Source organism: Nicotiana tabacum, chromosome 20 (genome assembly GCF_000715075.1).
Source record: "Nicotiana tabacum cultivar K326 chromosome 20, ASM71507v2, whole genome shotgun sequence".
Classification (NCBI taxonomy): domain Eukaryota; kingdom Viridiplantae; phylum Streptophyta; class Magnoliopsida; order Solanales; family Solanaceae; genus Nicotiana; species Nicotiana tabacum.
In genome coordinates, this window is record NC_134099.1 from 87,684,206 (window position 1) to 87,698,467 (window position 14,262).

Here is a 14,262-nt window from a genome sequence, read left to right on the forward strand (position 1 = left end):
AAAGTTACCAAAATTCATATTTTTGTGATTTTCATTCTTTAAAATAGGACATGGTTTAATTAATTCCAAAATGCGTAATTAAATCCTAAATGCACATGCAACACATATATATTTTTTATTTTTCTTGTTTAAGGTAGAAACAAACATGCACACAAAAAAAAATACAAATAAATCACTAACAACACAAAACTATTTTATTTTGAATTTTTGGGAGTAGTTCTCATAGGGCAAAAATCACGTGCTCACAACTAGTATATAAATGGGGCATTCATTTATAATTCACCAAGCAAACAATTCAAGTTCTCTCTAATACAAAGTTTCTTTTAACAATTCTCTTGTGTTCTTTATATCATTCTCTTAACGATGTTGAGTGCAGTAAGGATGACTTGGCATAGTAAGAACATGAACAAGTTGTACAAGATCGTCAGCGAATTGTCAAGTGTCGCACGTACACTTAGTTAACGACTAAGGACGTGACAATCAATTCAAAATAAAAAGTTTGTCCCTTCTCTATTGGTTCTAATCCAATTAATTAAATCTTATCACATACAACCACCCAAATTAGTACACTATTTAAAACCAATTCTAGACAGATGGGACCATCATGTCCTCCTGAGGAAGACCACAAATAACCCATAAGTTGCAACACTTAATCCCCACATAAAAAGCCAACCTTTGATACACAAAGTACAACTCACGAATACAACAGCTCCACCTTTTGTTCGCTGTTTATATACATGTTTTCCGTTGGATAACGACACAACATGAAATGAAATGTTGACGGCGTCACGTCCTTCTATAAATTCCTCAACACTTCCCACGAGCTGTTACCTCCCTCCGGCTCCATTCTATATTTACATATATTTCTTAGATTTTTCTGCTTCCTTTTGCTATATATTAACGTAAAAACGGAAGCTGTGAATCTGAAATTTCCCGTTTTCAAGTGCTTCAGAATCTCCTCATTGGTCGTTGGCGTAAGATTTGCCGTATTTCTACTGAAGATTAATGCCAGGATTCTTCGCTCCTCTTTTTTATTTGATTTGATCTGATATCTCTGGGGATTTGCTTAATGATTTTCCCGTCTATTTTCTCTTAATTATTTGATCCAAATATGTAACAAGAACAGAGCAAAGCAGATTATTGCTCTGGAAACCATTTCACCAGTGGGTTTCATCTGATTATCAACTCCAGTAGTCGTTTGAGGTATGAAATATTTCTGTTTCTAAAATTTCTTCTTTTTTTAATTAATGTATTCGATTCGATTTTTTTAAAGTCTTCCTAAGTTACATATATAATATTAAAAAATGAATAGGAAAAATTTTCGACTAGTGCGCACTAATTTATCATATTCTTTAATTTGTGCACTAGCGAGATATTGTTTACTCCGGCTTAGTGGTCTCGTTGTTTTACCGAATGGAGATCAATGTGATATTCTCAACTAAGACTCAGGTATGTTATCCACAATAAAAAAGAGTTCAACTATTTAATTTCCATATGGTAATTTTTGAATATTAAGCTTTAGTGTTGTTACTTCAAAAGTTGGAGTGTTGGACCAATGTTTTAAAAGGCTAGGGCGTGAGTCGGAGCGTTTTACTTAATATGTGACGAGGCGAAAGCCTCGAAACACAGGACGTAAGCCCCGCGAATTTTTAATTTTTTAATTTATGAATTAATAATATAGCATTATAACACAATAAAATATAAATGATACATTATAAGTTCAAGAAAACTAAAAAGAATTAATGAAACTCATATAAAATAAAATATTTAGCATGTTTTAGAAGTATAAACAATATAATATTGTTAAAGTTACTATGAAATATAAATTACCTACAACCTCTTTACTTTCGAACAATTAAAATTATAATTTCTTGAAAAATATTACTTCTGCATATTTTGTCTCTTTAAAAGTAAATACTCAATAAATTTTATCAACGTTGTAATTTAAAATACTACTCCTTCATGAGTAAATATAAAATAATTTTTAAATAGTAAAATAAGAAATATATGATAATTTTGAGACATAGAACTAAGATGTGAAGATCTATCAAGTAAAGGTATAAATTTTATTTATCTATTTTTTTAGAAAAAATATTCAAATGATATTCACCTTCACGATATTCTCAATTAGTAAATATGCAATAGTATAGTTCGTTATTTGAGTTATTCACGATTTTTATATTCCTATAGATAAAAAGAACTTTAATTATTCTTTGTTAAAGAATTTTGAGAGTCAATAGTGCATATTAGTGAATTCAACACATGATTTGCAGTTGAACTGTTAGGTGTGTCTTCAACGTTAAGTGTTAGATGTTTTTAGGGCACACAGTTGAACGTTTGGGAGCGTAAGTCTCACAGAACTAAAACTCACACATAAATCTCAATGCGTTTTGATAATGACCCGTTCCGGGACGAGTCCCAAAAAAAAGCCCTTTAAAACACTAGTTTTGAACCGCCAAATTATCTTATGTTTTTGTTTTGGGTTTGATGGTTTTGTTAACTTGTTACTTAGTGGAATAGTTTGTATGGTTAGGTTGGTCGCAGTCGAAAAAGAGTAGGGAATTTTTAGTAGTTTGTCCATTGAATGGCCGCTTTCAGAGGTCGACAACCGCTGGTTCATCTCTAAAGCGATTGGTCATTCATTCTCCAGACCAGAATTCCCATCTTTCCCATTCCAACTTCTACTCTGCAGCTGCTGCCATATATATTCCTTTTCTCTCTCTCTTGTCTCTACCTGCTTTAGTTTCTCTCTCCATATTGATTGATATATGTATGTATTAGTGTACGTACGTATACATTGAGTAAGGAAAGCAGAATATATAAAAGGGATAAGTTTTATTTTGTGTGTCATGTAACAAATTAAAATTTTCCTATAAAAGGGGCTTATTGTAATGAAGAATGACCATTATGAATATGTGTCAGAAACTTCCGTTCTAGTCTCTATACTGTCTACTCCCTCCTTCCCAAGTTGTGTGGCAGGCATGGAGTTTTTAAATAATAGGAGTACTATCTTTTTAAAAAAAATTATGATATAAAATTAATTACTATATATTTTTTGTAACTATAAATCATCTCATTTTGAATAAGATTAAAATTTTAAAGTTATATTAAATAAAAAAAGTATAATACTTATTATTTTTAAGATAGACTAAAAAGAAAAATATAACACATAAGTTAAAACAAAAAGGGTAAATAAAATCTTTTGATTTTGAGCATTCAATACATAAGTGCCACCTAAATTTTTCCACACACGTTTAAGAGGCAACTAATTTTTTTCCAATTAATTTTTATCTACTACTCCCTCCAGTCCGCTTTAAGTGATTTTTTTGGTTGTTTTCATACATATTAAGAAATCCACCTTTTACCATTAATTAACAATGTAATTGATCATATTAACTTTAATTTGTTTATTGAAAATACAACAAATATTCCGAGGCTCTTTACTCTAATGACAACTTTAAAAAAAAGAAGTTAATTCTTTAATTTCTTGATATTTGAAAAAATTAAATATTGTGGACTACAAAAAAAAACCAAAAAGTCACCTATAGCGGACCACAGGAAGTTATAGAGTAAAAGTTTTAAGAGATTTTTAAAATTTTGAACATGGGTTAGTAAAAAGATTATACTTTGATTTGGAAGATGATTTCAGTAAACCTACCTTTTAATATATGTCGTCCAATTTATTGTCCTTTCTCTTTAGTTTCCTACTATTGCCATTTTTGAACAAGTCAACGTACGTAGTGGTCCAAATTTTCACAAATGTTTTCCACCCAAATGTCAAATATGTGGGATAGCAGGTTAATTACCAACTTGTAGAATTACTCTACTTTTTAGTTCACATTTTAACCTAAAACTTCAACGGATCAATTTGAATTTTCTTTATCCAGCTTTTCTTTAGGAAATAATATCATTTGGTATGAATGTTTTTACCTTAAAAGATTGTGAGTGAAAATAAATGCATATCCTCCCAATATCTCGTTGTAATATTCAAAATCATTACTCTGCATTGTCATTAAAGGAAAGTTTATTATCTAAACTGATCTTGTTAGCAAAACACACAAAATGAATATCACAAAATCAGTGTTATATAATGATTGGTTATTTATGTTTGATGATTCGTTAGTATTTTTCATTTAATTTGCAGTTAGAAGAAGAGAGGAGAATATAGAGATCGAGTAGAAGAGAGGAACAAATTAAAAGAAAAGAGAAAATGTTGACATGTATCACATGTAAGCAAAAGGTGGAAGATGATGGTGGAGAAGAAGTTCCCAATACTAAAGATTCTGTCAAAAGTCTGACGGCTCAGGTTCTACTCCTACATATCTTAAGGACAATCAAACAGTTATATCACTCATGTTTTAGACAAGACAAGTGCTGTTAATTCTGTATTAATCTATGATTCTTTTGGGGGATAATAGTAGTGTTTGGACCAGTTTACACACACTTCGACTATCCATATACTTGCTATCTAAGTACTTAGTGAATTTTCCCACTAAAGCTTAACCATATTGAAGAAATCACCTAACGTTATTTGTCTCTGCTGATATTTGATCTAAACTTAAGCTCTGATATTTCTTGTGCATCATCTTATTAAGAACCCATTTTACTCATTGTGTACAGCTTGAGAACTACTACTCTATATCTTATTATGAACATTTGATTTTAATCATTTGCAGATAAAGGATATAGCATTGAAAGTCTCGGGTGCTTATAGATGCAAGTCAAGTACGCCCACAAGCAGTTACAGGAAAGGGCATAGACCATATCCATATCCGGATTTTGATGCAATCTCAGAGGGAGCTTGTTACCATTACCAAACAGGAAGTTCAAATTCAACTCCAGCTTGGGATTTTACGAGTACCGGTCATCTCCAAACACCAGCTAGACCTGATTCAAGATTAACTGGAGGATTAGGTGATGATGTGGTGCTAGAAGAAGAGGATGCTAAAGAGTGGACAGCACATGTGGAGCCTGGCATTCAGATTACTTTTGTTTCTCTCCCTCGTGGTGGAAATGATCTTAAAAGAATCCGCTTTAGGTAACTATTCGTCATCTCTCGCTCTCTCCTTTTCATTTTTTATGGCAGCATTTGATTGAGTGCGGGAGTTAAGAAAGAATGAAAGAGTCCTGACATATATCTAAAGTATCCTTAGAACTTGTGGCCTTAAAACATTTCTATAGTTATAAGAGCATGTCACTTCACTAAAAGTTAAATGAGAAGTTTAAAGAGAAATAGTTTCCAAATTTGGATATGTGTTGTTCTTTTTTGGAACAGAGTAAGAAGGAAAGAGTATCACATAAATGGAAAAGAGGAAGTATCAAAGAGTATGGGAAACATGATATGTAAACATTCTTATTTGGATAATGCTAATAAACGGGTAATGGAGATTAATATAAGTATATAGCTAATCCCAACTAGCTTCGTATTGAGGCATAGTTGTTATTCTTTGTTAAAATGATTATTTTATCATTTAGACGTTAATTTGACTCGTTGTTTTAATTTGAAGTCGTGACATGTTCAACAAATGTCAAGCTCAAAGATGGTGGGGTGAGAATTTTGACAGGATTATGGAACTTTACAATGTTCAGAGATTCAATAAGCAAGCTCTTAGCACTACCTCACAGTCTGAGGATGGGGTATGCCAGCTTCACCATCTTGCAATTTATTTACTTAACTGCAGCATTGAGCTCAATGTTAATCTTGATCATCGATTATAAGTCCATGCAGATTAGTTCAAATTATATTCATGAACAGCCACAGTACATCAATGCTTCTACTTTCCTAGTATAAAAGTTATGTTGCTCGGCTCCTCCAATAATGCCGTCGTACCCGTGTCGTATCTTCCAAAGATGCATTGTTTTTGGAAAATCTGACACCGGTGCAGCAGCATGTTTTGGAAGATTAGAACAACATAGCATAAAACCACTTAAGGCGAATATAACTTGAGTTGTTCAACTTGTATAAGAATATGATCACCAGCTGAAGTAGCGAGCCAAGTACCTCCAGTACTTTGTTAATTAGCCACTCAGATTTGGAAGATTTATCAACGCAACATGAAGCAAGCACAAGTTAATGAAATTTAAGGTCTTTTTATGCAGAGAGATTCAAATTATTCAAGGCTTGGTTCTGCAAGGGAAAGCCACCAATATAACGGCGGATCAAATGCTTATGCCTCTAGTTTCCCCAAGGGTAGCGAGCCAAGTACCTCCAGTACTTTGTTAATTAGCCACTCAGATTTGGAAGATTTATCAACGCAACATGAAGCAAGCACAAGTTAATGAAATTTAAGGTCTTTTTATGCAGAGAGATTCAAATTATTCAAGGCTTGGTTCTGCAAGGGAAAGCCACCAATATAACGGCGGATCAAATGCTTATGCCTCTAGTTTCCCCAAGGGTAGTGAGATGTCATCTATGGAGGCGTCAAGGACGACAACTTCCTCTAGGGATGAGGCTTCAATTTCTGTAAGTAATGCTAGTGACATGGAGTCAGAATGGATAGAACAAGATGAACCTGGAGTTTATATAACCATCAGACAATTAGCTGATGGCACTAGAGAGCTAAGTCGTGTCAGATTCAGGTATTTCAAATTCTGCTGTGCCACATTCGTTCTCCTGCCACATAAGATGAAGCATAGGAAATCTGGTGTAAACTGTAAACATTTCTGTGATCAGTCCTTTCTGCTACGGTGCTACCTAATAAAAAGAGACATCAAATGAGAATCTAGAATTATTTTTTTCTGAATCACCTCTTTATATATATGTTTGTTTTTATAAATCTGTTTCATGCTTTCCTCATAATATGTTTTACAATGCATCAACTTTGCTAGGTTGTTTCTTGCTGCTAGTCATTTCATTTTCCTTTTTTTTTTCTTCCTCTTAAGTGAATGGAAATAGCCTCTTGCAGAAATGGAAAATAAGGTTGCGTACAATAGACAATTGTGGTCCGGCCCTTTCCCGGACCCCGCGCATAGCAGTAGTTTAGTGCACCATGCTGCCCTTTTAATGATCATCACTTTACTTTGGTATTTTTTTCCATCTGTAGTATGTTGGTACGACATAAGTCATTTCTGCTACTCCTTTTTCGAAGAGTCTGGACAAGTTTGCATGTAATGGATCATCTTTTAGGATTTCTCAAAGGATGCTCAAATTTGTGTTGAACCTACATGTGTCTTTGCAATTTCAATTGATATTTTTCTAACTTTTTCTTCGTATACTCAGGAGTGAAAAATTTGGGGAGGAGGACGCGAAGCAGTGGCTGGAGCAGAACTGGGAGAGAGTACGAGCTCTATACCTTTAGATCGCGATTTCCATATTACATTGTCAGCATTGTCCACAACATCTCAGGATAATCAAAACGGAATACTTTGCCATCCTGGAAGCAAAGTTAAAATCATCTTCCAATTAAATTGTGGTGATTAAGCAAGTTTCCTACCGAATGTATATAGTGTTCACTGGGGAATGGCTTTATTCCACAGGGCTTCAAGAATTTTCGTGGCATTTCTTGATCTCTAATTATACATGACTTTGCCATACCCATTTCTTCCTTGTTTTGCCTTTCAGTTTTTTAATTTTTTTCTTGGAATTGTTGATGGATGTTTTGAATCTGTTACCAAGTCTCGCTTTCCTATGCAACTTCTAGTGGAAAGGCTATGTGGAGCAAACATTTATATAACAACTAAACCATATTGTGCACAAATCCACAATATCACCAAAACAAAACAAACAGAAAAGGATGAGAAATCTTCATCCTACAACTTTCCTTGAATGGCTTCTTCGAGGAAGAATTATCTTGTGAATGGCCAAGGAACAAGTTAGCTGTTGTACCTTCTCTGACTTTCTCTTGTTTCACCATTTTCAACTATTATATGCTATGTTTCCCTTTGAATCCAATAGAATACAATACTCAGAGCTTTTCTCTCCTTTGTTTTTACATTGGTACCGGAGGTTCGTGCCTATTGGAGTATCTTATCATCCAATTGACGAGGTTTATTTATCTCAAATTGTCATTATTCGATATGGAGATTCAATTTTTTTACCCACAAAGCTTCAAGCTAAAAAGTGAGATTACAAGCATCAAAGCTATTGAAATCATAGAATGACCATCACCTGCATACATCAAAATAATCAGTATAACTATTAATCACGTACCCATTGCAGATTAACTTTAGAAATCTCAACAAAAGTTTAATCCAGAACATATTTATTAGTCCATGGACGAAAAGCATGGTTTATTCTGTTTCACATTCAACTAAACTTGATATTACAACATCGAAAGTTGCAGCACATTTCACCATGAGATGTACTCGGGCATATGCTCAAAATGACAACCCGGGAGCACCGACCCTATCGCGAGGAATCAACCGCAGTTCAGAGCCATGTTTAAGAAAGACATTACCTGAAAAGCAATTTGATGAAAAGAAAAATTATAACAACAGATATAACCAGATTGGGTGCAGAAAGGTGAACAGCATCAGCGCATAAGATTACTTAATCCCGTCAGGATTAAAAACAAACTCTCCGGGTTACAACAGCTAAGGAGAAATAAGTCAAGAAATTCCACTTTACGAGTGCATGCAATAGTAATTAAAGATAATATGCACTGCACTGTTAAAAGAATGTAAGCATGGAGACAGCCAAGTAAGCAAATAAGAACGTTGGTCTGAAACACAAGTAAGCAATAGGCCTTCAAGAATTAAATTACTTGGTAATTAGGCAGGAATGGATAACACGTCAGAAGTCGAGTTTTTCTCAGCAATTGCCAAACACACTTGTGACCACTTATCAGTTACTCCCAAGATCTCCAGTCTTGACTTTAGGGACACAAACAAACAACTTCATCGAAATATCCAAAAGGAAGAAAAAAGAAAGCTAAAACAGACCCCTATTAATATAAATGCAAACACAGAACATTACCAGACTTTAGAAGAATCTATTTTGAAAAACTCGGGCATAGAATTATTCTATATGACAACATGAACTCAGATTTCTCTTGCACTTCTAATATCCACAAAATTCTATACACAATATCTGAATCCTACACTGATCAGAATTTATACAACATTTTCTCCTTGCTTCACCACCTTTGAAAGAAGAGTCAAGCATGACCAGGCATTCTAAGAGTAATGTTTCTTCTTAGTTGGCAAGGCTGCATATCCTGACCAATATTTCCTAAATGCAAAATAACCTTTTGGAGGTGTAGTGGCACGACATAGGGATCACAGGTGGCAGGAAGGACTAGAAATAGAAAGGTCTGATTTTGCTTCTGAAAGTGTTTAGAGGAAGAGGCTTGACGTCAAATTGCTTATATCAAAAGTTATAGGATTGACTTCGTGGGAAAAAATTGGAGGATTAAAGAACTTTACTGGACAATAAAAGTTCTGCAAAGGATTGCAAGACTTGAGGCACTCAGACTATGAAGCTTAGAACATAAAGGGAGAAACAAAAGTCTTTTCCACCAATATATGCACTGAAAAGTCTCTTCCACCAACTTATGAACTACGGAAGTCAAAAAGTCACTTTCCAAATGGATCCACTTAGATAATTCCCATAGAACAGATAAAGAGTTTGCAAAGTACTCGTACCAACAAATCATAATCTAAGAGAGGGTTTCAATTACACTGAATGAGATCAAGGACCATAGTTTACGCAGAAGTATAAACCAACTGTGAAGGATGGTCCTGCACATTATTGTCATGGTTGATACATTAGTAGCCTCTTAATACCTACTGATCGTATGCATACCAGAAGATGGATAAGTGCAGTATTGAGGAAAATGAGTGGATTCATTTTAAATGCCAAGTATGAGAACCTTGAGCCAGGATATTCAAGAAAAAGAAAATAACTCTCAGGCAAAAGCGCTGCACACTCGAATAAAAGATTGAGGAGAAGATGTTGGGAGCTGGCAAGGTAAAAATATGCAACATGGAGAGCAACAAGCAAGCTTGCTCAGCTTCGAGATACTTTCTGTGTCCCATTTTATATGACGGTATTTGATTGGATAAAAAGTTTAAAATGATGTTTTTTAATAGATGGAACAAGAAGTTTAAAATGTTAATTTCAATTAAATATTAGTATATTATTTGTCGTAAAAGAAGATACTAAACAATGGTTGAAACTTATCCTGCTGAAGAAAACAATGTGTCAATGTTTATTCTAGCACTTCTCAAATTATATAATATATAATATTTAAAAGAAAAGGAAAGCAAACTATTGGAATTAAAATTGCATTCTTTAAGTCTTTGACTAAAAGCTTATTCTAGCACTTCTCATTATAAACTTTTTTTGATAAGATAAAAGGTTATTAATAAAGGTACCAAGAAGGTACTCAAATTACAACCAAACAAGACAAACCATACAACAATCTCTAGTTACATATTTCCAAGTGAGTCTAAAAATTCCATATACTTGATCAATACTCTCTAGAATACTCCTTTTACACCAAAAAAAAACAGATTTTGCATAAACTTAGCTTATTGGAATTGACTATTGATTCTTGACTACTTTCAATTCTTTGTTAGCCAAGCCAACTTCGTAACAACTCTACTTATCCACACCCACAAAAATATTATGTTTGTAACAACTCATTTACTGTCATAAACTTCTTATATAAATTGGGTTAAAATCTATTAAAGTTGCAATAATGCTTTTATACCTCCATCGAGAAATTTCCAGTGGAGGCATCACACCATCTCTTCCTGTGACACACCTCTGGCATTTATCAAAAAGCTCAAAGATATTTTCTTTACGCAATCCACAAGTCCTCTAAAATTATATGACCTTTTTTAGTGCACTAGATTTATCACATACGTAGGGAATAAGTTATTCACTACTCCCAATTCCCAGATTGTTTATTATGCATAAAACAAATAAGCATTACAAGCCAAGTAACATACAGGAGGTAACCGTAAAATATTCAATGCAAAGTGTAAACTTACCAGCACTTTGCTGTGGGTTAATCCCCACCCCATCTGCAAAATAAGATAAAAAGGAAAGAAAAATAGAGTCAAAACATAGCTTACATTTAGTAAAAACTCCTGCCTTTTCTTATAATACTAGCAATAAGTGAAAAACAAATTCCAAATTGTTTTTGCTCCCAAGTTCTCATGAGACTAATGAACAAAATATCATAGAAAAACAAAAAAAAAGGAAAAAATAAATAATACAAGATATACTATTTTTATAATGGTGGTGTCTTGCCAGCTACCTCCACCAAATACTGGATAACTTTGTCCACAAAAACATTGACAGATGGGAAGAAATAACCTAATGTATTTCTTTCTACTGAAATTTGAGCCTCACACCTAATAGTACTCCAGCCACTTCATTGGCACTAGGCTACACTTTGGGTGCTAAAAATTGCTTTTCCCTTCACCGCATATAAGAAAAAAAATATTTATCTTCTCAATCTCAAAAGTCAAATTTTCAAAGAAGAGCCATTTTTTTCACTAAGGTGAATTACATTACCAGACCCCTAGTGTTAGATAATCCTTAATTAAATAATACAGAAATTTGTAGAGCCAAACAAGCATTTATGATATTGAAGATTCATTCAGTAGACCCCAACGCGTAGTAGTTGTTGTTGCCGTGAATTACAGTATCAGATTATATAAGATTATTAGTAAAACTATGTAATGTTGAATCATTAGATCATTAGAGAAGTTTACCATTAGTGATAATGGCGCTAGTTTGTGGAGGAACTTTGAATTCCTCGGCAGCAAATTTGAGGACAGCTGTGAATGGAGCAGCTTCTGGAACGCTAAAACTGAAAAAAGTAAATCAAACAAGGTGAAAGAAAGAACAAAGAGAAAAGAGAATATCAGAAATCAAAATAATACAGACACTTTGAAGGGCAATTTGGGATCGGAAGTAAGAGTGACTTTGAATGAAACTTTTCCTCCACCACCACCAGCACCGCCGCCGCTCGCCATTTTTGCTCTCGGAGAAAGCGTTACGGGATTGGAGAATGGGGGATTTTATTTTATGGGCGTAGAGAATAAGCAAGTCCAGCACAGCGTACCACGTTGCTCTTTTGTTCTAACAAGGAAAACGGTATTAGTTTGACTTTGACACTTAGAAATAAGGGGTCGTTTGGTTATCCCAGAATTAATTATTTTAGGATTAGTTCTTCTAGGATTATTATCTTATATTTTTATATGGATAAAAATAATAGTATTACAATTCTGAAAAAAAATTGTTCTCGAGATTAATTATATCGCGATTTTATTTTGATCAAACATGCGATAAACTCATCTCAAAATTAATATTTCTTATCCCACATGCCAAACGAGTCCTAAGAGTAAGAGGTCAACCGCATTAGGTATTACTACAACTATATGTATCTCTCACACAATAATATATATGTAATATAGAAAAAATATATAAGATGCACCTCGAATTTATCCTGAAAAATTAGTTTTTGACTCAATCTTTATGGACATTTTTTTCTTATCATATACTTATTCAAACTGAATTTAATTCCACCCAAAAAATTAGAAATGTTCGTCAGTCGGTATGGTACGGTATTTAGACATTTCGATTCAGTATTTTCGGTACTCGATTTCTTAAAATGTTATACCAATAAGTACCTAATTAAATTCGGTATGGTTCGGTTTTTCTCCTTTCGATTGGATTAATCGGTTCAATAACTTCGATTTATTCCGTTTGAATACTAACTAGTACGTAGAGTCATAGAATGTAATATTCTTCATTAAAGTACTCGAAAGTACAAAACTAAAAATGTTTATTGACAAAAGTTTTGTCCAAAACCAGCAAATATCAACCCAGAGATAGAAAATTATACATAAAGGAATAAGTTTGATCATTTGAAATGTCTTGTTACTTGTTTAGAGTTACTTGATGAACTTAGAGAATAAAGGAAAGCAAAATGTTAGATTTTTATAGGCAGAATAGCCTCCGAGCCACCTAAGCTTCTACTTGTTTGTCAACCTGGTAAATAAACTTAAATTTTTCCTATTTGAACATCCCAACTTGATAAAAAAGCAAATATTAAACACCTTCGGTTGAGCATGTCTCTCAATCGCTGTGACATGGCTGACGTATCATATTCTTAGCCTATAATTATTTGACATGTATGATTATTGGATTCAAACTTATTTTTACCAATTTATCAAATATTCTACAAAATAAATCTCTTTTTTTTCTTCTTCTTCGTTGGGCAACCACCCATTAATCTTCCAAAAACACCATCCTTCTCCACTCTAAAGTATCAAATCAATACATAAGCAAAGTCAAAATTTTAACTTATTTTCACTCTCTTCCTTTTCACCTTTTAACTTCAGTTTCATAGTCACTCGTATCACCATGCCTGCTACCTATCTCGTTGGAATTTCTGTTTATCATAACAAGCTTCTCTTATTCCTTTTTGTTTAGCAAAACATTCGAAATCTGTATCATATTCCCTTCAAATAGGAATTTCTTACCCCTGTAAATTGGATTTCATCCATCTGAACTTTTTCCGGTGCTATCGAGCTTGTCGGACTCAATATGGACTTGGGCAGATTTGAAACCTTCCTTACCTAGGTCATTTGTGGTATAAAGTCACTTGACTGATTCGCTAGCAAGCTTGCCGAATTGATCTGACCAACCCTTGATTTCTTTCTTCAAATTCACAATCGCCACCGTCTCCAACCCGGCCATCTGTGTTGTCGAACTACCTGAATCTTGTAGAAAAAGTGAGCTCTTGATATAAATGGCTGGGAGTGATATTTGGGATTGCAAAGAAAATGGTGACGTCTAAGGTGGGTTTTGAAGAAATTAACAGTGGGGGAACAGTGGAGAAGGCAGTGCTTAAGTGATGAGGATTTGGAGAAGATGGAGAGTGCGTGGGGGTGGATTTCCAATTTCTTTTTTATATTTTAGAATTGTTTTACTCAATTAAATTATACTCACGCGCCTAAATAGGGTGAATTGCACACAGTATTGCCACATCACAAATGTGGTTGCCGCATAAGCATAGTCAACAGTCAAAGTGGCTTATTGATGTGTAAGTAATCAAGTTGAGGTGTTCAAATAGAAATATTTTAAGTTTATTTACCGGGTTGAAAAATGGACGCAAATTTAAGTGGCCAGTAGGCCATTATCCTTTTTTATATTTATGTAATAATTAATAATATGTGTATTGTGCAATATAATATATATTTCGGTATGATATCGGTATTTCGGTATTTTATTTTAAAATACCAAATACCATACCTAATACTAATATTTTTTAAAAATTAAACCAAATACCATACCGAATACCA

General features: G+C 33.7%; 2 protein-coding genes across 2 annotated transcripts; one reads left to right on the forward strand and one right to left on the reverse strand.

Annotated features, from left to right (window-relative positions):
• The first annotated feature begins 604 nt into the window (after window positions 1-604).
• LOC107807814 (protein BREVIS RADIX-like) lies at window positions 605-7,537 on the forward strand. Its single transcript, XM_075240562.1, has 8 exons — window positions 605-1,203; window positions 1,369-1,449; window positions 4,145-4,306; window positions 4,677-5,038; window positions 5,508-5,637; window positions 6,100-6,154; window positions 6,309-6,579; window positions 7,220-7,537. The coding sequence occupies exons 3-8, from the start codon at window positions 4,211-4,213 to the stop codon at window positions 7,296-7,298; spliced, it is 993 nt and encodes a 330-aa protein (XP_075096663.1). The 5' UTR covers window positions 605-1,203; window positions 1,369-1,449; window positions 4,145-4,210; the 3' UTR covers window positions 7,299-7,537.
• Window positions 7,538-8,184: 647 nt separating this feature from the next.
• Window positions 8,185-12,035, reverse strand: LOC107807815 (uncharacterized). Its single transcript, XM_016632250.2, has 4 exons — window positions 11,840-12,035; window positions 11,665-11,762; window positions 10,936-10,968; window positions 8,185-8,396 (listed from the first exon to the last, which is right to left on the reverse strand). The coding sequence occupies exons 1-4, from the start codon at window positions 11,926-11,928 to the stop codon at window positions 8,317-8,319; spliced, it is 300 nt and encodes a 99-aa protein (XP_016487736.1). The 5' UTR covers window positions 11,929-12,035; the 3' UTR covers window positions 8,185-8,316.
• Between the last annotated feature and the right edge of the window lie 2,227 nt (window positions 12,036-14,262).

Bases quoted from the DNA above. Each gene is read 5' to 3' on its own strand.
- LOC107807814 (XM_075240562.1), top strand. From the start codon at position 4,211: ATGTTGACATGTATCACATGTAAGCAAAAGGTGGAAGATGATGGTGGA. The intron at 6,155-6,308 runs GCGGATCAAATG...TTATGCAGAGAG, and splicing joins GGAAAGCCACCAATATAACG to ATTCAAATTATTCAAGGCTT. The intron at 6,580-7,219 runs GTATTTCAAATT...TCGTATACTCAG, and splicing joins CTAAGTCGTGTCAGATTCAG to GAGTGAAAAATTTGGGGAGG.
- LOC107807815 (XM_016632250.2), bottom strand. From the start codon at position 11,928: ATGGCGAGCGGCGGCGGTGCTGGTGGTGGTGGAGGAAAAGTTTCATTC. The intron at 11,763-11,839 runs GTCTGTATTATT...TACTTTTTTCAG, and splicing joins CCCAAATTGCCCTTCAAAGT to TTTTAGCGTTCCAGAAGCTG. The intron at 8,397-10,935 runs GTAAGTTTACAC...ATTGCTTTTCAG, and splicing joins TAACCCACAGCAAAGTGCTG to GTAATGTCTTTCTTAAACAT.